Source organism: Eutrigla gurnardus (assembly GCF_963514095.1).
Source record: "Eutrigla gurnardus genome assembly, chromosome: 20".
In the NCBI taxonomy this organism is placed as follows: Eukaryota; Metazoa; Chordata; class Actinopteri; order Perciformes; family Triglidae; genus Eutrigla; species Eutrigla gurnardus.
In genome coordinates, this window is record NC_139931.1 from 8,928,852 (window position 1) to 8,955,344 (window position 26,493).

Genomic DNA, 26,493 nt, shown 5'->3' on the forward strand with positions numbered 1-26,493 from the left:
TTGCAGCATGATTTCCCCAGTGAAAATATCTTCTTCCATTCTAGGCCCTTCCTTTGCATCTTTTTCAGTCATGGTATCTCCCCTCAGTTGAATATAGATTGACCCGCCTCGTTATCATCTCATGCTGGAAGTGGCCAAGAAGGTAAGTAATGTATAATAGGAGTGAACCAGGGTTATACATCTGTGTAAACATGGGTCTTTGCTGTACTTGCATGCAAAAATGCAATAGGCAACTGCCTTAGGCTAAAAAATAGTTGCCCTCTTAGTTTTCTGCTGATCAATTCATCGACCAATCAGAATAATTGCCATTCTTGGGTGGAGGGGGGAAGTGTTTCGAAAAACGAAAATATATTTGTCCTGATGTAACACATTCATGCTTGAGCCCAGTTTTCTACAATGATAATCATCTGGAAGGTCAGAAAGGGATCTAAATTAACAGATAACCTCACATATGTAGAACGTTTTGTTAATCGAAAACGTTAAGACAAAACAGATGAGAGTGCAGTGTTAGATCCTTTGATATAAAATGACTTCAGCTTGTTGACCTCTTTCTCCAGATTTCACTGAACCTGTTGTAAATTATATTCAGTATTTTCCCCCTGGGCCCTACCCTCCCACTTTTTCCATTGTGATAATTTATAATTACGTAACTGTTAATGTAGCTACAAGTATTTGGTATACAAGTTATCTGGGTCAAAGTTAACGAGGACGTACATAGAGTGAAGACCCGAAAGAAAAATATGACTTAGTGCCACAAAAAGGCCCGGGATGGAATTGCTGCAGGTTTATGGAATGTGTCGAAAGACTCGAAACAAAATAGAAACACAATTGAGGAAACCAGAAATGGAGAGGGATTATCCAACCGATGCTGCAAGATAAGAAGGAGAGGATGGAAAGAATTAGATGAAATGTAAGAGGCGGAGCGATTATGAAATGTGAGTGTAGAGGGAGATGGAGGGAACGCTGTTACTTTATTTATGTATTTGTTTATTTAACAGGGACAGTGCACAGCTTCTTAGCTGTACCAGAGTTAGCTATAAGGTAATTTACGTCCGTTGAGAAAATTAACACTGTAGTATTAAAACACCATTACAAGACAGTGAATATTCACTGTACACCACCACTACTACTACTACTGCTACCACTACTACTACTACAACTACTACTACTACTGGCTGAGTCCAAGTGGGGACAAATGCAGTGAAAAGCTTACCCGTCTTCAGAAATGGGCTGTGGAAGTGTTGAATTTATTTGTGTGTGTGTGTGTGTGTGTGTGTGTGTGTGTTTGTTTGGGTGCGTCCAACATAAGGCAGTGGAATTTGAAGTGCACCTAAACAGAACAGCCTGTTACCAAAGCAACCCAAGTGTGCTTCTCATTTAAAAAGGAATGGAGGGTGGGGGGGGGACTTTATTTATTCAGAAAAAAAGATGCAATGGGCAATGGCATTGATGAAGAGGAGAGAATGTGATAGTGGATAGAAAAGGGGGTCCTTGAGGGTGAAAAGGGTACAGGAGGGAGCCAAATATTAGCACATATCGGTTAAAAACTGTTCCATAATGAAACATGCCAGAAGAGTCCATCAAATCCAAATCAGCTAAGACTGGGAGATGAAGCTCGTAGCTCACGCATATCGTTAAATTAATCAGATCCAGTTATCCTAGGGTATTTGGATCACACACAATCCATTTGTTTCAAAGTGAATTAAAGGTCTAAATTAAATTCCCTTGAGGTGAAAAATGCCTCTGGGATGGGTCCAGAGAGGTCAGGATGTCAGCCTTTTGTAAAAAAAAACAAAAAAAAAACAGCTATGATTATAAGTGACGACGGTCTGAGCAGCTGTTCATGAAGCTAGTAGTTAGAAACACCAGAGGCAAGTCAGGGGCCCCAACTTTAAAGTCAGTCAGTGGTGAATTCCAGTGATTGTCACCAACAGTTATGGTCGCCACACAAGCCTCAGATTTCAAACAATGTGTTCCTGTTTGTTGGGGGCCCGAAACCTCAACACTTCCAACCCAGAAATCATCTCCAGACAAACAAAGGAGGAACACAAGGCAAGCGACAGTAACCCAGCTGTCATCATTTCTGGGATGCCTAAAAATCTTGGTGTTGTCGAGCCATCTTTCATCGCATGCGCGTCACTATTCACCATACTATTTATGTCACCAGATCCGCCGTGCTTCTGCAGTATGGTAAACATATACAAACACTTGCACTTATAAAACAGAGATGACTGTTGCTGTAAAAAGTAGTGAGTTCAGGTCAACAGATGCTGAATTTGGCATGCTATTAAGGCATTATTTCCTGTTTATTTATTTAACTGAAGCTGCTCCCTGCTGCTGCGGCTATGATCGAAAAAAAAAATGCAAAAAAACGCCATAAACACTATAGTCGCAGCAACGACTTTTAAATCGTGACGTAAATATTTTTAATGAGAGCCATACGAGGCATCTGCAGCATGAACTGGAACTGATCTAGAATTCATACCCGGAGTTATTTGACACAAACACAGCCAGAATTACAAAGTAATCTCTCATGCCTTTATACACTTCTTTCAACGGGAGACAGAAGATCTGGACATAGCTGTGTGTTTGACTTGGAAAGCCATGTTTATTATTTCCTCTCTCTCTCCATCCAGCCTCCTTTTTATTTCTCAGATTTCTCCTTTTCCCAACTCTTAAAAGATGAAACCTGCAGCGTGGATAAAAAAAAAAACACACACATCAGAAGTGTAACTTAAGAGTAGCACAGTGCCGGGAGAAAGCCAGCTGAGGGCCTCTGGGCCACGCATTCGGGCCTCTGATAAATCCACCTTAAGACACCAGCAGACATCCATCAAACACTGCTGTGTACACATCCTGCGCTAACTTTCAAACTCTACTCGCATCATGGCCGCGCTGTGTATACACATCTGTGGATTCCGTTTTGTTTGTGGCTGGAGCTCCTGTGTAATCTCAAACTGAGCTGAGCTATGTGACGTGGGTGGGCATATTACGGGTACTGGCAAGGGGAGAGAAAAAGAAACATTCCACTCATAGTATTGCCTCCGTCAACACCAATACAGATCACATCACCACCTTTAGAGGAATTAAATACCATACAGGCTGCCTTAGAGGCAGGAATACTGTATGTTATTCAAAGTGGATATGAATTATTGCTCCACCAGGGCACTCACACTGTGTGTGTGTGTTTAGTGAGTGCAGGGTGGCGACAGGCACGGATTATGTGCCTGTAATCCTTTCCATCACAGTAGGTGCTCATGGTGTCTCTGTGCTAGACAGCATGATTTACATACATCTCTTACAGGATGGGAACCCCTCCCCACATGTCTGAGTGGATTACACGTTAAAAGTAAGTTTCGCAAGCTTTCGTGCTTTATTTTTAAGGGGAAAAACACGCAATAATATCAAATGCGGCTTTGAAAAGATGATGTAAGGTTGTGATGTCGAACAGCCGTCTTAAAGTACGCGTGAGTGTGCCGTCCTAATGTGTTCTGGCCCAAAAGTTGACTTCGGTAATCCACATCAGTCACACTAATCCCATTTCTCCCAAACACACATCCACATCCAGCCCAAACACCAGTGTTCACTGGCGGATCATAATAATAGCCGTCCCAAACATCCTGCTGCCACAGGCCTGAGGCCGCCCGACCCCTGACCCCTGCATGTGAACTCTAACTCTGGAATGGACGATCGACTTGTGGTTAACAAACACCTGTTTGTTCCTAACTGCTAATAACACTCAAGCGGCGGGGGGGTGGTGGGGGGTAATTACGTTCAAACATGCCAAATGTTGATCTGCTAATCCTGTCCGTAGAGAGGATCTGGGCAGTCACAAGTGTCTGGCTGCTGATTAGTAGTGAGCCGGTGAATGAGTAGCAGACCAGGATGAGACTGTTGTCTGGTAATTAGGATGCTGGTTTACATATCCCGAGCTGTCGGGGCTAAACTGGGAAGACAAAGACACGTAGACGCCCCCATTACAAATCTGAAGTCAGCAGTGTTAAAAGCCAATTTCCACATATGTTTGTCTTTGAGGTAAACTTTGACAGGTCAGTCACTCAAACATGCCTGAAATAAACAGTATTGTGGATGATGGAGATTCTAAAACACTAAAAAGTTTGATATATTTTCAAAATAAGAACCAAGAAAATGGCTTAAATTCTTTAATTATTTTCACAACATGTACAATGGACTTCATTGTTTTCATTCTTGTAGCTGTGTTGATTTAAGTCAGTCTTTCTCATTATGTCAAATAACCTGAAGTAATTGTGCACGTTTGCTTTTTGGATACGTTTCCCACAACTTCAGCTCATGAATCTTTTAGACAGACTCTAAAACAGACTCAGCCAAGCAATAATAACACATCTTTTGCATAAAAAGTAAGTGGACTAAAAAATGGTCACAGCAAAGGATTAGTCATCCGAGGCAAGTCTATGCAAGTAGATTTTTATGCTGAGCTGATTGAGTCAATGGTTCATTTTGTAAAATGATAGGCGGTAATTTAAAGTATACATAATTTGTCATTCATGAGCTAAAACATGCAAAACCACCAGTATGGTCCTTTAAGTATGGCCCTAAGCTCTTCACTGCCTCAGTATGAGGTGGACCCGTAGCCACAGCCGGACGCTGTCTGGTGCAGTCGCAGTGACGGATGAAAACGGCCACTTACGGCTCGCGGCTCCTCTGAGCCTGGACCGGGTCGGGGAGGGCACAACAGCGCAGTGAGAAACTAGCCACTGCACAAGACAAACATAAACACGGACACCCGCTGGGCAGGCTGACGCCGCGTGCCTGTGTGGGTGCCTGCCAGTCCAGGCTGTGGCCTGGGGAGGGGGGGAGGGTGTGTGGGCATGGCCGCTGAGCAGCGTGGTGGGCACCCCAAGTCGATGGGTTCACCCAGTGGAAAGTCTGCATCAGCCTGCGTGGAGCCCACTGTGGCCAAGGGAAGGTAGCGATTCACCAGACACCCCCCCCCCCCCCCCCCTCCACTAATGTAGCCATCACTTCCCAAGCGACCACAGGCTAAATGCATCCTCCATGCACAGCAGAAAATAGCATAGCTGTGGGGAGGGAGAGAGGCGAGGGAGAGGAGTTGGGGGAGGCTGATACAAAAACATAAAAGTAGAAGGTTAAGATGGAGGTAACAAACTTAAAACAAAAGAATGAATCTGGAAAGCATGATAAGGACGATGACCTGAAGGGGAGTCTGGAAAGATGGATGGAGCACTGCTGAAACCGAGTAAACGACAGCAGACCGATGAGGAGAAGGGGGAGGGGGGGTCTCTCCAGTTCCACCACCACATATTTTCCTTCGAAAGGGATATAATTTACACAAACCCACTAAAGGTCACGAGGAGAGCATGCGGTGCCAACTCCATCACAGCAGCCAGCAAGCTTTTTCTTCCCCTTTCCTTTTCTGTCCATCTTTCTTTTTTATTCCGTCCACATCTTTGTCTCGCGTCTCTCGAAGCATCCTTTCTATCTGTTTTTATGGGACTTAATCCAATCACTGTGGATTTTAGGTCGGGAGACGCTCGCGTGTTTTCGTGTGTGTTATTCAAAGACTGTCTTTTAGCAATCATAGTTTTTGCAGCGTGCAGTCGTCAGGAAGTGGTGTTCCACTCCGGTTTCCAAACGCTATCCCGGGGCGAGGACAGACGCCGCTCGAGAAGACATGCCCTCCTCCTCCTCCTCCTCTACCAACGCCGAACAGAGCAGCAGAGTGACATTTCTGAAGGCCGGTAGGTTGGACAAGGTCAGGTGCTCACCGCTCACTTCAAGGTGTACAAAAACTGTTTGACAAAAGACCGGTGTTGAAGTTTGGAAGACACATTTGATGTGAGGGTGCGCGTCTGCACAGTAGTGAGCTCGCCGCTGACAGTGGAGACGGTGCGCAGCCTGCCAGCACACAGCTGCGAGTCCCTGCAGCTTCACAGCAGCAGTGGAGCGTGGAAGCACCATGATGGTCAGGATATGCGGCGAACAGCTACGAATAATACAGGCCACCTCAGCAGCACATGTGTGTATTAATTTTTTCCAGTCCAGTGCTAATGAAAGGTTTGGAGTGAAAGACCCAGCAGCTCCCTTAGCTTTGTCCCCTTTGGCCTCCGAGGAACAAGTGGTGCTCTTTCCCCCGGGCTGGTCTTTTTGGTCAAACATGTTTGCCTAAGGTGCTTTGTGAAGGAGTTGCTCTTTCACTCTCACTCCGAGACCCCCGATCCACACAGCCGACTTATAAAGAAACCCGCTGGAAAGGGAAAACAGCGGGACGTGCAGGTACAAAACCGAGCAGGTTTGTCAGCATTGCAACGTCCGTTTGTCGGTTGCAAAACACTCCCTACTTCCTGGTTCGGGAGGAAAACAGAAACTATCACTTCGTTTGTGATCAAGCACTGCACTCAGGTCGCAGTGAGTGAATTAAACTGAACTAAGGAGCAACGGAATCAAACACGAAAACAAATAAAGGCAGGTGTTGCGTTCACGCTATTTGTTTTAAAGTAGCTACGATCTTGTTAAAAGTATCCCCGACGCTGCGCCTGAACGCACCGCTAAATAAAGACACGGATGATTAAGTCTGTCACTCCGCCTGTCAAATCCTGCTGAGTGATGATGAATGCTGTTTGGCGATGGTCTACGTGCGCTAAATAGGAAAGGAAAATGTGCAAACGCGTCCAGGCATGCATGTGTGTGTATGACAGCGTGGCGTGTACTATGAGAATGCGTGCATGTGGCTGGGACTGACCTATCCAGCTTGCCGGCAGGAATGCAGCCCCTCCAGCTCACGGTTGGGCAGCTGTGTGAGAGACACCTGTGCCCCCACTGCACTCCTCAGCACACACATACAAAGACTGCCCCTATGTTGGGGTTCATAGAATTGCCACATCTCTCCCTGTGTCCCCCCCCCCCCCCATACACACTCACATTAGAATGGACAATGGACCACTTTCAGGTGACTTTTGCTATGGGTGAGACTTTATGGGAGACAGAACACCACTTCACAATCACCCATGTAGTTCTCTTTGCCTGCACCAGTGGTTGCAGCAACACTGGCAGGTCCATTTTCGCCCCGACACCACAGTTTAACAGCTACTAAACAGACATGGCTGATTAACATGCTAAATGAGTCTCGCAGCATACTCGGGGACACTCTGAGCAGTTTGTCAAAATCAACAATCATAATGGGAGTCTGCTTTCCTCGTCTCGTGTGGCCAGAGGGGGGGGGGGGGGGGGGGGTACGAGACAAAAGATGGCAGAGGCACAATAGAGGGCTTACAGTCACAACACTTCACCCCCCCATGCCACCGCAGCCGCGCACAAAGCTTCCATACAACAGCCGACTGACTAATTGACCTCGCTGAAATAATGTTAGCGGGCTCCGGAGGACATTCAGTTGATGTTAGAGCAGGAAAGTCCACAGAGGTTTCTTCAAGAGCACACAGACTAAAGACCGACTGGGGTTCCCCCTGAGGGCCCTCCATCTTTTTCTTCTCTTCTCCCACTCTAACTTGCTGTTGCACAATGGAGAAATAATGTCCTGGCCACCATCACCTCCTCAACTCTCCCAGCAATTACATTTAGATGACATTTTTTTTTTAATCTGCTTAGGCCACTTGTGCAGACACACACACAGACAGACACACACAGACACACACACACACACACACACACACACACACACACACACACACACACACACACACACACACACACACACACACACACACACACACACACACACACACACACACACACACACAACCTTTGGCAGAAAAACAGGGAGGCCATGCAGGTGCACCAGCTATTGTTGTCATAACATTTCCATAGAGACGAATGAAATCTAAAAAGAAAATCAGAACTTTCTCGGGTGTTTTCCTCGCTGTTATTTAGCAACGTGATGGCACATACACTACATATAAGTACAATGTGTCAGCCTGTGTGTCTCAGCATCTGTTGCTTTAACACAAGGGAAATACAGTGAGGTATTGGAGCATCCAGTTATATGAGCAGTTATGTAATGAATACACAAGCCCAGACAGTGCGCAGCGGCATGCCTCAGCACTTTTCCCATTTAACCAAGCATGGCATATTACTCCTGCCTCTCTGACACGGACATGCGTGGGCAGGCAAATAGGGCCACATGGGAAGTGACATTGGCCAGGGGAACATGTGTCCCACCTGCCAACGACAATTCAGGGAGCCTCTTTGAAAAAGACTTTCCTTCTGTTTTCTCGGGTTTCCTTTGCAGACAGCCGGCCTGCCAATGAGGGACGCAGCAACCCTGGTTTCTATCATGGAAACATGATCATAAAAGAGAATACAATCAGCAGATCATCCACCTAGCTTCTCCATTAAACGATTGGAAAAGTCTGCTCACTCAAAATTGTTCTAAAAAAAAAAAGGAGGATTTTCTATTGGGCCAGATGTGGATGAGTGCTGTGCTGATGTTACCCAGACCATGTACACATGTTTAAAGCCATTGGCTGAGATTTTATCAGATTAGCTTTTGGCATAGGTATTGGCAGTGACAAGTGCTTTGTCTTGTTTTTTGACTGGATTCAAAATGAAAGGATCACTATGATGTTGAAGAACAAAATTCAACGGGATAACTGGCTGCTCAAATGATTCTTGAGCAGGTGCATTTCACCCATTGATTCACGCACAATTTTGGATAAGAGGAGAACAACTTCAGAGGATCCACAATATGCAAATCCCCATGTAAGCCCCATCAAGGAAAGAAAGCAAGTAAGATATCTACAGAGTGATGTGAATATCAACATGTACAGACTCAGAGTGATGGGAAGATTACAGCGTGGAGGAAAAACAGGAACATCCCCCCGACAAATAACACCTCATCTGTCAAACAATGAGCAGGTGGTGTTTTACCTATGACACTTAGGACAGCAGTCACAAGATGAATGCAACCTACCTACCTACCTTTCTAAAATATTGACAGTTTGTCTGATGGATGTGAACAACTTTGAATTCTAGCTGAAAACCCACACTTTTTTCTCTATCATTTCTATTATTTTTTTTACAGTAGTAGTAGTAGTAGTAGTAGAGTACAAAGCCAACCCAACACATCGGATTTTGCTCAAATAGACTTCCATGTTGACATAGAACTACGTTTAATCTTGAACTGTGTACATTTAAGAGGGTCATTCCATCTCCGTACATATGACCTATGAATTACTCCTGCTCGTCTGTGAGCATCGATAAAACAGGCTCTCTATCACTCCCTTTGTACCTTTATTATTCTCTGTAAGGCTATGAGGTGTGCAGTGACATGCTGCCAATCTGCAGTCGTCCCAGAGGCAGCCGTGGAGGCCAGGCTGCAAGGCAGGGGCGGGCGGGGGTGCAGGGCAGAGGGAAACCGTCTACTAATGGAAAACACACTTCTCCCCAACGTTCAAATGGCTCTTTCTACCACAGCAGAGCCAGGTGGCAGGCGTCCAGGAGGTGACTGGCGTCCAGAAGCGAGGCATGATTTAAAAACGGGAGCCCTGCCGCGCCACGGTGCCCAATTCTCGTAAAAGGGACAATCTTATAAAACACATGCATGTGTTGAAAGCGAGGTGGGGAATAAGAAGACGGTGTATATAGGAACACAAACAACTAAAAGTAAGATATAGCAGACAAATTGATTAAATAAATACATGAAAAGAAGATGAAATGGAGATTGAAAAACTAGATATACTAATGATACATATAGAAAATGGTTCACTAAGGAAAGCTTGTGGATTTTCTCCTTGAACCTGCCATTACAGCTGCTCCAGAAATATCACTATAGCATAGTATTTATTCATCTCCTCATGTTGCAGCCATGCATTGTGAATAATGGCCTGTGTACTTTGGCCCTGCGTCTTCTGCCAACCCCAGCCTTCTTCACATCTCTATCAGACACTCAGTTGCTGGATGTCTACCCAGCACAGCAGGGAGAAACAGTGGTGAACCCAACTTGGGATGGCCCAAAGTAGGCTTTTGGTATAGGGCAAAGATCCCAAATGTTATTGCCAGAGCATTTTTTAATAAAGGGGAAAAAAGATATTTTTCCAGATGTTGGAAAAAAAAAACTATATCTGCAGCTGCAAGTGCAACTCCGCTGCTGTTTTTGTAAAGGATGGAAAGTGAAGTCTGACACTGTCTCGCACTCCAAAAGTGAGACTGAGCGAGGATCCAGAGAGCCATCCCGTTTTTGGTCATTTGCGCAATTACCTTAACAGCATTAAAACATTCGACTGCCACGTAATGCAGAGCAGCTTCTCTTGACAAATCGTCTCTAGTTTAGTCTGTATGAAATTATAATCCAAACCATAAAAGAAAAATAAAGGCGAATGGAAGAAGAGAAGGGGGGGGCGGGGGTTGTAAGGAAGGAGGTAGCGGAAAGGTGGGAGGGGGAGATTCTTTTTTTATTTTTCCTTCTGTGGCGAGTTCACACAAAAGGGTCCTTCTGATCCCTGGAGTGCTGAGCACATACCTGCGGGATGAAATCAAAACCCTCTGTGAATTATATTAAACATCCCCTGCCAAACGCTCCACATACTTCCATGTGTTTTTACCAGTTCTGTGAGGCTCCATTAGCCTTTTCTTCTAACCCCCCCCCCCCCCACTTAATTAGAATCCCAGACACCAGCACCTTCAAAAGCTTAACTCCCTCCTTCCATTTTGTGCAGGACAAAGAGAAAGAAGAGCGAGGAACAGAGGAGTTGGGGGAATGGTAATAAAGGTCTAATAATTGCCTGGATACGAATAAAAAAAAGGATTGACTGAAGGATAGCTGCTGTATTTTTGACAGGTTAGTAGGGCTATAAATTGCTCTTCAGTTGATCACAGGGCATGAAAGATGAACAGATGACATCTTCAATTAGGTGTTATGGAGTATAAGAAGGTTGCCACATGGGCTTCCATGAAAAGCCCATCAAAGCTCATAGAGGGACGATATCTTAAGAGGAAAAAAAACGGTCAAACTCGCCCTCTACTGAATCACAAACTGAAACCCCAAATGACTAACAGATTCCAGACACCATGTTTCATCTGTCAGGGTTCAGGTTCTTTGACGGAGCGTGTGCGGTCACATCTTTACCCTGCACCCTCCCCCCCAAGGCCGTCCTCGAGAGGGGATACAGCTAAACCGTCGACTTGACCCCGAGGATCACCTGAATGTCGTAGTATTTGCCCTTCCCTCCACCTTAAAACATGACTTTCTGAGCTGAACCTGAACAACAAAGCTCTGTTCACTCTTATAAATTGAACTCGGAGTAAGGAGCAAGGTCAAACGATTGTTGAAACATTCTGTGGCGTTTCTTTTGGTCTGGTTGGGTTAGCGATGCTGCAGCTGCACCTAATCCCCACAGGAAAGCCTTCATCTGGGACTGATTTTAGAGCGCCTGGGCCAGGGTGGGAGAGAAGGGGGGACTGTTCTGTAAAAAGGCTGGTTCCCTCCCGGGGCATAGGCCTCTTCTCGATCCATCTGATTAAAGGGAGTTTGGCTCAATTACACCCAATGACTGGGCCCTGCTCCCAGGCACGACCCTGCTAGGAAAACACACAGGAATAGATTGTGGAGAGGCAATAGAGGGTGTGAGTATGAGCATCACACCTGGATCCACCGCAAGCTTCTCTCTCTCTCCTAACTGCTCAATCTGTCAGCGGTCCTTGCCTCAGAGGGCGAGCTCTTTGTGTAACCCGTGACTAGGTTGGGAAAACAGTAGGGTTGTCTCCGGGGACGGAGCCCATGTCCTCTCCAATTGTGCAGCATGGATACTGGTGGGCACCGGTTCACAGCGGTCCGTTCCAATCAGCGTCATGCCAGAAGAAAGATGATGAGAAGTAATAGAAGATGCATGTCCACTTGTGTGTGTTCGTGTGTTCGGGGAGAGGAGCAGAACATTGGTATTGACCGAGGACAATTACAGGGGTCAAGGCCAGAACCGTCTCTGAGATTGAAGTTTTCGTCATGCCGAATTCTAACCGACTGACCCTCAGAGAGCGCTTTGTGACGCGATTACGAGCTGCTCTGCAGGCCTGCATCATCAAGACGTCGCTGCGTTAATGCCAAGTGCGGTGAATCTGCTAACGCGGAGGAGTCGGGATAATGATCGTGACGTCTCAAGTATTTACACGGCAAGCTGGTTGCAATCGTGCCCAGTCGTAAAGTTCACTGATTGCAGCTGGCTTAGAGGCCCAATTAAACTGATTATTATAATTCGGGTTTATAGGGGAGGGAAGAGCATGAGGGGGGGAGAGCGGTAAACAGAGAGCCATGTTGTTCGCCAATGTCCAGATCTGTATGGAAAACAGGCATTCAGTAATAGCTACCTCTGCACAGTTAAAACACCCCTCATCACCCTCCGTCCCTCAATTTTTCGGTCTCCATTTCAACCCCGACCGAAAAATAAACATTTCCCCTCCATTATTCTCCATCCAAATTATATTCCACCCACAAACCCATTTTACTGGCTCGAGCTCCTGGGCCTCTTCTTGTTGTGACACTCCAAAGAAAACAGTCCTACTGAATGTCGTGGACGAGCACAGCCGACCTGATATAAGCCAGCCTGCCGCTCCGATTACACACCATGTTTACCACGGCCTTTTTAATTAAAAACAGGCATGAAAAAAAAAGAACAAATCCATCTTTATATGGGCGCAGGCATGAAATGACAGGGAGGAAATGCCCCGTTTTGGATGTTTGACTTTGAGCTTCCTCAGCTGGCATGGTTCAATCTATCAAGTGCAGAGGAAAAAAAATGAGATTTGGTCTCCATTTGATTATTACATATTGCATTTGTCATAACTGCGCTGTATCAGAGACATGCACTGAAGCTATGTTGAACTAAAACCACAGAAAACTCGCCATGATAACAAACAATTATAACACTGAAGGCCAAAGGGAACGTGAGGGCAGCCCGATGCTGAATGAAGAATAAAACACAAGATAAATAGTGGCAATAGTTAGTGGAAGGACGTCTAGACACTAGTCTCTCTACCCCAGCTGCATCATAAAACTTTGATAAAAAAAATAAAAAAAAGATACTGTATATATAACCGCCAATAATAACAAACATTTTGACCTTGCCCATCACCTCGAAACAAGCTACTTCTGTTATCAGCGCTTGCTGATTGCACATTATGTCTAGGAGCCACTTAGCTTCATAAAGTGTTTGGCCAGTGCTTAGATGGATATGACTAAATAAGACGTAGTGATTAAATCCCTCCCTCCCCCCCTCCAAACGTAACTCCTGAGTCCTTGTTTGTTCTTGACAGTGTTCTAGATGTTTCCCACTGTGACGATTAGCAGACAAGAAGGAGCCTCTACCAGCAGCTGTGATCAAAAGCCCAGACGGGACCTTGGTCGATGCTACATTTAAACAGGGCAAGAAGCTTGGAGGAGGCAGGTGAAGGATACATAATGTGACAAACATTTGAAAAACATTACTTGTAGATTAAAGGTTCTCTATACGATATTCAGAGCATTTATATAGCAGCAATATATGGGGTAATAAAGTAAAGAAAATATAGGCACACTAAAGCGGGTGTATTCAATTCAAATTCAAGGCGAGCCAGCTAGAAGAAATGTTTTCAAGCAAGAAAACATACGAATCATAATATATATTGAAGTATGTTACATTGCTAATTTTCTGTGTCCTCAGTTCAGATTTGAGTGGATTTGTTTGCCTGAAATAATCTGTGCTTTGTCTGGCAGTGGTGCTTCACATTTAAAGTGCCTTTAAAAATCTCCTCGGTCTCTTCTCCTCTCTTTTTAGAGCGTGACATGTGAAATAACTTTTCTCTGACTCGCTTATTTTCTGCAACGAAAACATTCGATTGGCTGGGCACCATCATGTGAGATAACTGGCCCTCCTTTTAACATTCTGAATAGGCGATTAGCGACCTCTTCACTTTTGAAGCAGAGCTGGGAGAGAAAAGGGTGAAGGACATTTTATGGGGCAAAGAAGATGAAATGAGAAGGAAGGGGAAACGCCAGAATGGCAGTAAAGGGCAAGGTCTCATCTGTCATCTGATTGCCTACCTGTTTTATATCAACGCTGGTCTACGGGCATCTGGAGGGGGGTGTGGCCTTAAGGGTGATCACTCTCTGACACACCGTACTGGCATACGATAGCATGATTGAGGAGCTTTAATATAGAACACACTGTTCATTGAAAAAAGTATTTTGAAATAACAAGCATCAAGATACTGGAAACCAAAAGGCTTTTCTCAAATGCAAAGCTTATGTATCTAATACATCCAATATGATCTCCTGGTGACTCAAGAAAGTGTGGACAGACACAAGAAAACGAGACGGTGGCTGAGTAACGGAGCATCAGGAACTCTTAACAGCTTGTCAACAGATGAGCAGGACCCTTTGGTAGGAATCCTCACATTGCTGCACCGTCATCGCAACCACAAAATGGCGACTACGGATACCGAATTAACTGCAACATTCCTCCGTCTATGAGCAGAGACACCACAGAGACAAAATCTTGCAATAAAATGACCTAGTTAACACCATCTACAGTGGTTTTAGCAGATGATATGCAAAACATATTTGCTTCGGTAATAGGAGACAAAACATCGGTGGCCATCAGATATCAAACCGTTTCAGTGCAAAAGTATGCTGGAAACCAAACAATGCGATGGATTCCAAAGAAGCACTCAGACAGGCAACTATCTGTCTCACTCAAATGAAGGAGGAAGTGGAGGAAATGGAGACGGCTGGAGAACACGAGGGCAGAGGGAGGAGGGAGATCGGAGGCTGTAATTAAGGACCCCGTGTCAACTCCTAAACATCTATCACACACACACACACAGACACAGACTGATCAGTTGAATAAACAAATGCATTTATACCTTTTATAGGCTATGACTCGGTGCTGTATCGCCACACTTTCTGGGCAAACAAAAGGCGCATACAGAACCTCAAACACCTGTGCCAAAAAACTGCTCTGGAATCTGTGGCGTCATGGCTTTACCACAAAGAGCTCTGTGCAGCTACCTTTCACTGCCGTTTAACAGTAATAATGATATTACGTTTATTTGATCCACCACAGTTTGCTGAGTCGCCTGGCAGAGTCTGGTATCCTCCCCTCCGTTTGAAACGACTTGCACAAATCTGTATATAATAGCAGTAAAATGCATGAGTTGGATCCGACAAAGAAACCCTCACTCCTGCCTTCTCTCTCTCTCTCCTCCTTCCTCCATCCATCCCTTCATTCCTCTTCTCTCTCTGGAGCCCGACCGCACTGACGCTCTCCTCTGATCCTCCGCGGCCGCGTTTGGAAAAATAAACGGAACGATTCGGAGGAGGTCGGAGGCAGAAATGAGGAAAAAGGCTGATCTGAAGGGGAGAAGCGTTGATGTGTGGACTGCTGTTGCCCTGACCCCTTCACACTGATCATGGACGGAGGGACGCAGAGAGAGAGAGAGGATAGGAGTCTCTGTGTGTGGCTCGCTCCCAGGAAATGCCAAGAATGTGATGGACAGTGTCAGAGCTCTGGGAGGTCCGCACGAGGTCCAGCTTCACAATCTGCAGAGGCCCCTCCGTACATCGGTCCATATATGTAAATAAAATGCCACGCACCAATATCTGCATGCTACACATCCAAGTACGGGGGAGTAATGGTTTTACACTGATGCAACACTCACCCGCTGGATGTGCCGAGAGTCGCCGAGCTGATGGAAGACGTCAGATTCCTGCTGTCCCAGAGCCTCACCTCCCGATTACGCATCTACACAACAACGTGAGAAGTTAAGTGGCGTAAACGCGAAGGGATGAGCTCATACAAACCAAATAAGAGTTAATAAGTGACTCCTAAGAATCATCAGGATTTTGCAGCATCACTGACAGGTGCAGTGATGCATGATGGTGAATGTTCCTCGTCTCAGAAGCAAAAGGAATGCATCTCACTTCATAATTACATTGACATTATCTTGTTTGACTGTGCAATTCAAATTACAGGCTAATGTAATTCTAAATCCGTTCCATTGGCTTTAGCAGATCTCTTAATTCCACAGCTAACACTGTTAAACAATTATAGATTTAACATTTTGGATCGCCAAGAGCAAGTTCTTCTTTTTAGTCTTTGGTGCCATTTTAATGAATGAACAATTCAGGACAAGTAAGACAGTTGTGTAGCCTTATATAATAATATGTTATTAGGGCATTAACTTTGCTAATTTACAGCTCTCATCAACACGTGCTGATTTACTTTTTACTTAAGATAATAAAACTAATTATAAACGCAGGTCAATGCAAGTTGTAGAAAGAGTTTCTCACCATATCAAAGCCAGTGGTGAGTAAATGGTCGTCTTTGGCCCACAAGATGCGGGAATCCTTGTTGTTCTGGAGGCTCTTGGCACTCTGCAGGACAAACAATGCAACATTTTGAAAAAGAGATGACAAAATGAGACAAATGAATACATCTTAGTCGACTTCTTCATCTTTACTTTCAACATACCCTCAAGGGATAGTTCGAGATAACGATAGGGGGTGACGAGTGAATGATTTGCAGGGAAGAGAAACAGAGGGAAGACAGACAGGGCTATTCCGGGGAGCCTCTGACAGATCCCTGTGGTCGGACAGAACGGGACTTGTCCCATGAAAGAAGTGCTTGTTAGTGTTGATGTAGCAGACTAGGTGACTTCTGGCCCGAGTAGCGCTTAGATTACCAGACTGGGACGCCGTCTGTGTGTGTGTTTGTGGCGCGGAGACTTTGTTACGCAGTTTTCCATGGGGAAAGTGTGTCAAAACAGTGCTGCCATGTTGGGTTTGATAGGTGGTCTTCAAATGCAAATGACACATGTTGGCGGAAGAAACAGCAAAAAAAAAACAACGGCAGGCGTCGACACGAGAGAATGTGTTTGTAAAGAAAAAAACATGGAAAGGAAGAATGGGTGGAAAGGGGGCATGGAAGGAAGTTAATGCGCTGGGTTTGTTTTAATTAAAATCAAATCAGAGTAATCATCAAGGTGAGGGCAGAGAAGAGACATGATGCACATTTAACTCCTTAGAAATCTGGTTTCTAAGTTACAAGGGGTTTATAAAACCCTGTAATCAAGCTATTTAGAGCTACAGATCTGCACTCTTGTAATGTCTCACAGTCAGACAGTGGTATCTATGTGCTAATACTAGAGTTACACTGAGCTTTCCTATAAGGCACGGAGGTCAGCGATGGAGTTTACATGAAACGGGAGCCATTAGCCCCTCGGCCTACTGTGTCTCCCCAAATTGCTGTTGTCATTTTTATGGCCACGCTAACCCCGAGGAGCGCGGCTGGAACGGCTGCGTATGGAAAGAGGACAGAGGCTTATTTTCTATGGCTTAACACTCACAACCTCTGCCTCATTCTGGCCCCCGCGGATGACAAATTGCAAAAACAAATGGGGAGAACCTGAGCTTCCATGTTGCACCCCTGAACACGTGCTAGGTTACAGGGCAACAGGGCTCTGCACTGTACGACCTTCGTTAACATTCAGCCGGTTTAGGCCAACGGGCGCTCGCCAGATCTACAACTGAACGGTTGGACAAGTAGGGATGAACACAGAAATATTAAATCCAGCTTGAGCACATAGAAGGACACATGTGGGCCGTATCAATATCTAACTTAAGCCCTGCTTCCTTGTCTCTCTCCTTGCTGACGTCACCCTTCGCCACACGCCCGGGCCAAGCGGTTTGAGCATCAGACTGCTGAAAGGCAGGAACAGAGGTTCTGGTTACATTTCGTTAAACGTTCTTGAAAGATTTCATCTATGTTTGCTCTTCCCAAATCCTCTTTGGCTTCTGACTCGGGTACGTGTGGACAGTAAATGACACCCATATGTTAGCGCGCTCTGGGTGCAGCAGGAGTTCTAGGGATTGTTTTACTGATTTTAATAAAAAATACATTTCAAAAGTCCACTAGAAATGAGGCGCTTGATCAGCATTCACTCAGGGAAGTGACGAAGCAGCATTTGAAGATATGATGTCCTAGACTGGTTGCCTGGCAACCTCACTGTGACAACAGGAAGTAACTGCGCCCAGGTGATGTTTGCCAAAAAAGAAGATACAGCATACAAATGAGAGTTTTTTTGTTTTTTTTTAACTTTAAACTGGATACATAAAAGGTAAAATGGATGAAAATCCTCTCCCCTAAATGTTGACTTGGTAGCAAGGCACTTTCCCATGAAATATTTGGATTTTTCCACTAAATGTAAAGCTCAGAGCCAAGACTCCTGTGCTGGAACCATCGCTGTCAGAGGAGCAGAACAAACTATAAATCAGAAGCAGTCGGTCGAACGTGTGCTCAAAGGCCACACTGGTGGTTCAAGCCTAGTTTATTGTTCTCAGCTATGGGGGAATTTGACATTGTTACATATGTTGAGCACGCACGCCAACACCAAATCACCCTTCTTAAAAGGGAATTCTCAGATGTGCACTTCTGCCCCTCTCTCCGGGATGATACGTCTTTGTCCGTACCAGCGTTTTATCGCACACCATTTTTATGCAGTGCAGATGTTCTCTGGCTCCCGGTCTGCTCCGAAATAGCTTTAAACACTAAGAAGGATTAGTGAAAACCCTCTACTGACGCGGCTCTCTAACACGTTTCTGATGTTACGCGACTGCACTGACAGAGTTGATAATAATTCCCGGATAGAATAAACACTTAAATCGTGACTCGGGATGATTCTTCAGCCTGCAATGCGTCGGGATGCCTCGCGCAGGTAACTTAACTCATATATGCCTTGATAAGTCCCTGCGAGTGAGTCAGTTGAAAAATAGCCCAGATGTAGAAGAGAAGTCCAGAGTAAACTAAAGACCTCCGAAAAAGCGATAGATCAGAAAAGCTCAGGGGAAGGAGAAAGGCTAAAGCCAGCATGGTATAAACAGACACGAAGATAATTCATTGCCATTGAGCTGTTCATCACTGTGCCGATTTCCTTCCAGGGGCAAGACAATTCAGAGTTGGTAGTCTGACCAAACTAGGGACGAGTTGAGCTCGGACTATTTTAATCTGCTCAGGGTCTGTTTGACACTGGAACCGCTTTCAGGAGCAACACGTGCCGTCTGATTCAAAGATTTCTGGCAGCAGGCGAGAAATTCCAAAGGACGCAAATTCTTCTCGATCATATTCAGCCATGCATCAGCACCAGATGAGTGATGTATGTTTCCCAACATCTCATGAAGAAGATTGATGTGGATTACGCAAAATATGAAACTTGGGACCATAATATGTCTATAAAAAATGTCTGCAAGCCATCCAATAGTAAATGAGATTTTTTAGCCTTTTACCAAAGTGGTGGACTGAGCCATGGCGCTAGCTTGGCTAAAATCTGCTAAAGACTATACACAAGCTACAACATGCACACGTCGTTATCCCGTCTTTTAGACCCGACTATGACAAAAAAAGACAAATTACTCTGTGAGGGAGCCAATAAAAAAAACACTGAAAATATATCACCTTTCTGTGAACCAGCCCTGGAGCAGACGGGCTTAGTTTTGCCATTACAGCATCCCTCAGGCCTTCACTACGCTGCCTGAGCCAACCGGCCTCAGGGCTGAAGGCAAATAAACCGGCCCGATGTCTCTCACTGCAGACAGCCATGCATGCTCCACAGATCGCACCGCCATGATGTCATGCTTCACCCGGATATGAAGGCACGTGCAGCCAGTCTTTTGACAAAGATGTCATCGTGGCTCAACGGCTGGGGTGATAAAAGTGCAATTGAGGATTAGGGGGCGTTGTGCTGGGCCTCAGTTCACCTTTTCCCAATAAACGGCGTTCCAGCTTAAGGAAGCGTAACGCAGCCGCCAGAAAGCCATATTACTGCTCACACCGCGGGGCAGCCAGAGGACACAGCATCTGGACCTTGTGTATATGAACGTTGCCAAACAGTATCTCTCCTCCGCAGTCGTAAATTTAACTCAAATCCCATTCACCTGGAGCCCACCCTTCCTCTTCCTCACAGACATGCTACAAATCGATCATGACACACTTGAAAACAGGGAGAGGAGGAGAGAGGATGAGGAAGAAAAATATGACAAGTGTTTTTCTTAACCATCGGAGCGGATGGAGTTCACACAGGAGGACGGAGAGAAGAGAGCAACGGCTCGTGACTTGACAAAAATGGGCAAAAGGAGGTGTAAAGAATCAGTTACACCTGTTGGAGTGGAGAGGAAATGGCATGAATAATACCAACACAGATGTGGGAAAATATGTTTCTGGTTGTTAAATAGTATATGATCAAGAAGAAGAAGAAGAAAAAGAAAGTGCTGCTGGCTGTGACTATGTCAATCAAACCCAAATGCAGGCTTTACACTAGGCTTAAACTCTCTGCAGACAGAAATGTAGACACAGGAAAAGTGCCAGTCAGCAGTCTATTAAATATATCTCCCAATGAAAACAAATGAGGATTATTCCATCCACTTCTCGTCCTTCTGCCTCGGCTATTTTACATCTGGACTCCAACAGACGGAGCGCACATCTGTGTCACTCGCGGAGAATGTTGATTCACTCACCAGGACGAATATCAGGTGTCTGTATGCACATATGGGAACTATCACAATCTCTGAATCTCCCTCTATCTCTGCTTTCTGTCCATCCTTCCACCGACTCTGTATATCGGCTCAATGGGGTTTAAAGCATTTAACAATCAGTGCCAGCGGTGCAGGAATTAATTTAGTTCACGGCGAGGTTGAGTGCTTATTTTCTCACCTTCGTCCCATGTTATTATTATATCGCATAATGGCAGATTCTCCCGTCAGATAATGTGTGTTTAGAGTAGGTTATTGTCAATCATAAACTTGCTGCTCTGAAGTGTGGAAACTCATCTGTCATATCACATCAAGTCCTGTTTTTTCTAAAGGAAATTAGCAAAATATCAGTTTCTTTTGTTTGTTTTGCAGCCGGTGCAATACTCAGATTTTAAAGGAATAGTCCAACATTTCGATTGAAATACTGTATGCTTGTTTGCTTTCTTGCTGGAATCTGGAATTCTGTATTTAAAAAAGCGGTGGTTATAAAGATCAATATCCAGTCTTTGTGTTAATAATCAGAGTGGCAACATTATTAAAAATGTCCAACAAGAAACTGAGACTTTTAATGTCTATTTTTCCTCCTGGTAACAGGAGTCCGCTTGCTGGTTCTTCAACAGTTCTCGACCCTGCTTTGCTGCGCGGAGTCTAATAGGAAACAATGCAGGCCCAGCTGCAGCCACTCATCTCTTCAACCTGCTGCTTATTTTCCCCCCTCTCCCCGTCTTTCCGCTCTTCTCACAGACTCATCATTCTTTTCCTTTAATTTGCCCTCCTCTAATCAATAACTGTTGCCTTGTAGCTTTCATCGCCCATGAAACAGACTCCTTCTTTAGTTTTTTTTCATCCATGGTAAATTAGCCCTTTCAGCAATTACTGGGTTTTCATCATCCTGCTCTGTCTTCACGGTCCATTAAAGTTCCACTTCTGAGTCAGGATTCACTATCTTGAATGTAACTCTGACTTTACAGAAGCAGACGGGCTTCTAGAAATAGGGCAGAAGAGGAGAACTGGGGGGGGGGGGGCTCAGAAAATGGAAATCAAACCAACCATTTCATTTACTCTGCTGCCTACCGCCACTTTTTCCTCCGTTAATTGAAACCATCTTACATTTCGCTCATTTCTCATAAAAAAAAAAAAAGTCCAGAAGCCACAGGCCGTTCTCTTATTTTTCCATCCTTCTCCTTCCTCTGCTCACTCGCTCCCTTCCTCGAGATGAAAATGAATGTGCGAGGTCAGAAGCTGGGCAGGGGAGTGTAATCTAAGGAAATGACAACACGGAGTAAACCCTCAGGTGCAGCTGTAAAAGCACAAATCTGAGGAGTGACTCCACTGAACGAACAAGCGTCTCAGTGTATACGGTACATGCAATTTCAAAACAATTCTACAGGAGCAAAACACAAATACATAACTAACGTTTAACTGAAAATTCAAGCTAAGTGTGACTGTTACTGTCATCATCCTTTTTTTCCATATCTGCCTTGCCTGTAGTCATTCCTTCCCCACCCCCCACTCCGTCTCCATCTCATTGCCTTTGCGTCAGTTCTGTGCAGTAAAAATAAAATAAAATATTGGCTGAGATGTGAGCCAATAGGCCTATGTCACACATATGGTGCCAGGTCTCCTCTGCAGACACCAGGCGAGACCTGCAGCCCCTGGGGAGGGACGAGTGATATGAACTGGACTGAACCCCGGTTAAATATAGTATCTAGCTAGAATGGGATATCCAGAAGCCTTCCCTTTTATTTATTTATTTATTTCTATCCCTACACTATTCCTATTAGCCTTAATGGGAACAAATGTGGCTGGATAAAGAAAATCAAGAGATAAATAGTGAGAAAAATACCAAATACTACATATACTATGTATCACATATTTCCTTTCCCATAAGGTGACAGGTGCAATGTTGTCATGGATGTTGTTTCAATTTCACTTATGGCCTCAGAAAAATCAAATAACAACAGATCTGAAAGCCATTTCCCCATAAATAAGGTCCTTGTTTTCCGCATGCATGATCTTCAGATTATTTGCTCAACCAATCATTTAGTGTATGGAATTTAAAAAACACAGTTTCCCAGAGTCCTTGGTGTTGTCTTCAAATGTGTTGTTTTGTTGAACCAACAGGCCAAAACCCAACTATATTCTGTAGTAATCAGATACCATGACATTAGATTAAGCAGTGAATCTGCACATTTAAGAAGCTGGAACAAGAACTACTTTTTTTTTTTTGCATTTTCCCCTTATTATTTAATCTATTATCAAAATAGTTCCCTTCATTTCTTTATCTATGCATCATTAATTAAATGTTTCTGGTGGACCAGACTGAGAACTGGCTTCTTTGCACCAGAGACTTTGTAATCGCCACCGACTGCCGCCACAAAGACGTCACCCTGCGTTTTAAGAGAGCAGGGGAAAAAAAATACTGGCCCTTAGAAATGGAGAAATAAAATCAAGAGGGGCAATGAGGTAAATAGAAAAAAAGGGCTTTAACAAGAGATCAGCTCTCTGATGCCATAGTTAAAAGGAAAGAGGATGTTAAAGTGTTAAGAAAGACGCAGTGAACGTGACATAAAGAGAGCTACAGTACCGGTGAGGACGATGTTTCGGGGCTGTATTGAGTATAAAGATGTGTGGTTTGTCCACGAGGCAGGAAAAAAGGACTTACGTACAAACACTCTGGTAGCCACAGTGCAAGAGGCCCCGCTTTCTCACCGGTGTAGGCTTTCAGGAGCTGGCACTACGCTACCATACCTCCACTGCTGCTGCAGTCATATGTTTGCAGCCATCTCTGTTCTACCGTCATTTTAAGCCATATTCTTTCCCCATCATCTACATGAGAAGGGCTACAGTTAGGTTAAACAGAAGATTTCATTTTCTTTAGGTGACAATGATCCACGGACAGACACATCCAATATTAAACAGTATAGCGTGTCCTGTCCAGGTCTAGTGGTAATCTTACCCAGCATGTGCATGTTGAGAAATATCTGGAGACAGGTGTAAAAAGCATTACCCGGCCTGAGCCAGTGCAGGTTGCTTTCCACTCCCTCCCTATCATTTGCTCAGGGATCACTCCGTTTAATTTGCTTATTTCAGATAACAACAGACAGGAAGAAGTCACCGGCCAAAACACAACTGATTTATAGAGCATCCAGGCAAAATAGCCAACTAAAATATTGGTGTAAAAATTGAATTGTTGGAAGCAAATAATCCCATGGTGTTGTCTAATATTATTGGTAGAGTAATGAATCGCACGTCAGGGTCCCATAAAATGTTTTCCTCAGATCGGAGTCCTCCCAACTAGGTTTTGGGTGAATTGAGGCAGAACTGCATTATGATTTTTGGTCCAGGCTAAAGTGAACAAATCAGTTTAACTGCCCTGCTAAGTGACATGTAACACTGAAGTGGTAAAAAGCCTGTGATTATTGAGCCACGGCGCTAATTGGGCCGCTTGGCCACAGTCAGTAAATCCAGCCAGGCAAACGGTGCCAGCTCGGGCTGCGGTCACCCCTGTCTGGGGCCTGGGGGGACAGCAGATTGGACCCGATCACACCACACTGGCACTGACTGCACCGTGCCTACTGGCAGGGGCCTCCCACTGGGAAAACTACCGGAGGTCACAGAGGCTGGTCTTGGACGAGAGCAGCATATGGAGCCAGTCGGGTTCCTGGAACTAAAATGATTAACGGGACCATTGCATTGCCCGAATCTCCGTCTCGGTCCAAAAGAAGCACTGGAGAGCCAAAGGAGCTTTCAACTGCATGTTTGGTGATCTCCGGGGTTTTTGATGGTCATTGTGGTTGAGGTTCAGGCAGTGAATATTCTAGAGATGCACTTAGTGGCTACGGTACTTTAAATCCAAACAGAGATCCACGGGGCAGCACAGGGCACTAATGACAGAGGGAGGAATGACGCCACTGACGACAGCATAAACTCCAACACCCGGGGCCGAGGAGAATCTGCACGCCAGACCTGCTCCGTCAAAACAAAGAGAGGATTCTTCTGGGGACGCTCTTATGAAGAGAGGTTGCGTTATTCGGAGCAGGAGCTCACGGCGCTCAGCTAATCGTGCCCACACTTTTGGAGACACCATGAAGCCACTGAATCCCTGCAGCCGGGGCCCAGCCCTCCCGTGCCTGTTGTCATTTACGACTCTCTCATTGCCGCGACGGATACAGTCGGCTGGCTTTGCTCCCTCCTTGAAACCACTTCATAAAGGCTTCCAACATCAAAGCCCCCCCCCCACCACCACCATACACACATTTGCATAGAAGCACGAATTGTACATTGTGGGAGACCCATGTGTGCAAGGCATGTCATGTTCATGTAATCTGTGTATAATCATGGAGTCCTTTACCCTGTGTAAATACTGCAGGCTATTCTTTGGTTATACAATCCCTTTCTTAATCTACTATTTGTTTGCTGTAATCAAAGTGCGACGTTGGAACTGTCCTGCATCCACTTCCAAGGACTCCAGAAATCATTTATATGAGAGCAAAATTCTGCAACGAAAAAACAAAGTTGAATGTGTTTCTAATTACAGCCGCAGGTGTTGGCCTAAAGTGACACACATGTGAAATGAGATCAAGTGTACGACATGCTAACCGATGCCAAGGCTTAGCTCTTCTAAACGCGAGGTATCATTTCAATGCCCACAGCTCGAGTGTTGACCCCTGGCATAGTCTGCGTGCAGCAACTGACTGACAGCTTGATTAATCACCTCATCTTCACTATCCTAACAATCTCCTGCCGCCACTCGCCCCAACAACGGCACGCCGCCCAACGCTAACGTTACCCTTTACTGCTCCGATCCGGGGAGAAATATTTAGCTCTTGCATGAAACCACAAATTGTTCCAGAACCTGTTGTCTTAAGAAGCCCAATTAGTAAAAGATGACCAAAGTTGGCTTTTTGTTGGAGAGGGATGTGGCATTTATAAGACATGTGGGAGCCAGACTTCAGGGCCCCTATGCTCCCAGAAACAGTGAGCATAGGGGAAAGAAACTCAAACGCCAATGCAGGCATGGAACTGTGGCTTTTACTATTTACTTAAAAGTTCATAAAATACAAGGTTTCGTCTCAATTATGTAAATTAACACCGATTGTGAAAAAAGTGAGAAGTAAAATAAAGTTCCATCCCATAATAAAGTGTTTAATGTGATTTTCGTATAGGCACTATTCACCAATGATTTATGGCTGTGATTTGTTAGATTGCAGGGAAACACCACTTTGCTGTTATTCAGCTTCATCTGTTCTGTTATTTTGCCCTTATTTAATTAAATAATCTTATTTTATTTTTTTTTTTTCACAATATAACTAGTTTGACATCACATTTATCAAGCGTGTGGTAAAGAATTGGAAAGGTTTTGAAAAGTGCCCTGGCTATTTCTAATAATTACAGAGGAAATAATGGAAACTTAACAAAAATACAATTATGTGCAAACCAAATCAAATACCAGGTGATATATACACTACAATACAATACACTACACTACAGGCACACGGAAAGCTTTCTATGTATTTAGCTCAACACAATGACCAACGGAGGTCTGATGTACACGATCCCACTCGATCCGTAGGACAAACGTCAAAAACACAGCTCTGCTGCCTTCAGCTACTTTCATGTCATTAAACCACACACTTAACAAACAAACCACAGTTAAATTGATCACTTGCAAAACAACACGGGATAAGGAAAAATCAACAACAAGCCAATTTACACCTCATTCTGCTGTTCTAGCTGTCAAAAGGCCAAAAGAAAAATAAAGATCTCCCTGCTCTTGCAATACTTTGCGGAGCGGCAGCCTTTGGTCAAGTAAAAGCAAAGACGAGAGAACAATTTGCTTGTGTTAAATTAAATGGATGGTATAAACAGAGCAGTACCAGAGGGTGATTAAAGCCACATTGTAGTCCCTGAAAGTGAGACAAAAAAAAGTCACATGGGAGCTGCGAGAGGCTGACAGTCAATGTTGGAATGAATTCCTTCAAATC

At 44.7% G+C, this 26,493-nt stretch overlaps 1 protein-coding gene across 2 annotated transcripts in view; it reads right to left on the bottom strand.

Annotated features, from left to right (window-relative positions):
* Positions 1–26,493, bottom strand: part of LOC311031027 (mitochondrial import inner membrane translocase subunit tim16-like) — a 91,263-nt gene that overhangs the window by 48,726 nt on the left and 16,044 nt on the right. For both annotated transcript variants that reach the window (XM_084037122.1, XM_084037120.1), the window contains exons 8-9: positions 16,274–16,357; positions 15,643–15,725 (exon numbers count right to left, since the gene is read on the bottom strand). In XM_084037122.1, coding sequence (XP_083893248.1) covers positions 15,643–15,725; positions 16,274–16,357 — 167 coding nt within the window. The remainder of the gene's footprint in view (positions 1–15,642; positions 15,726–16,273; positions 16,358–26,493) is intronic.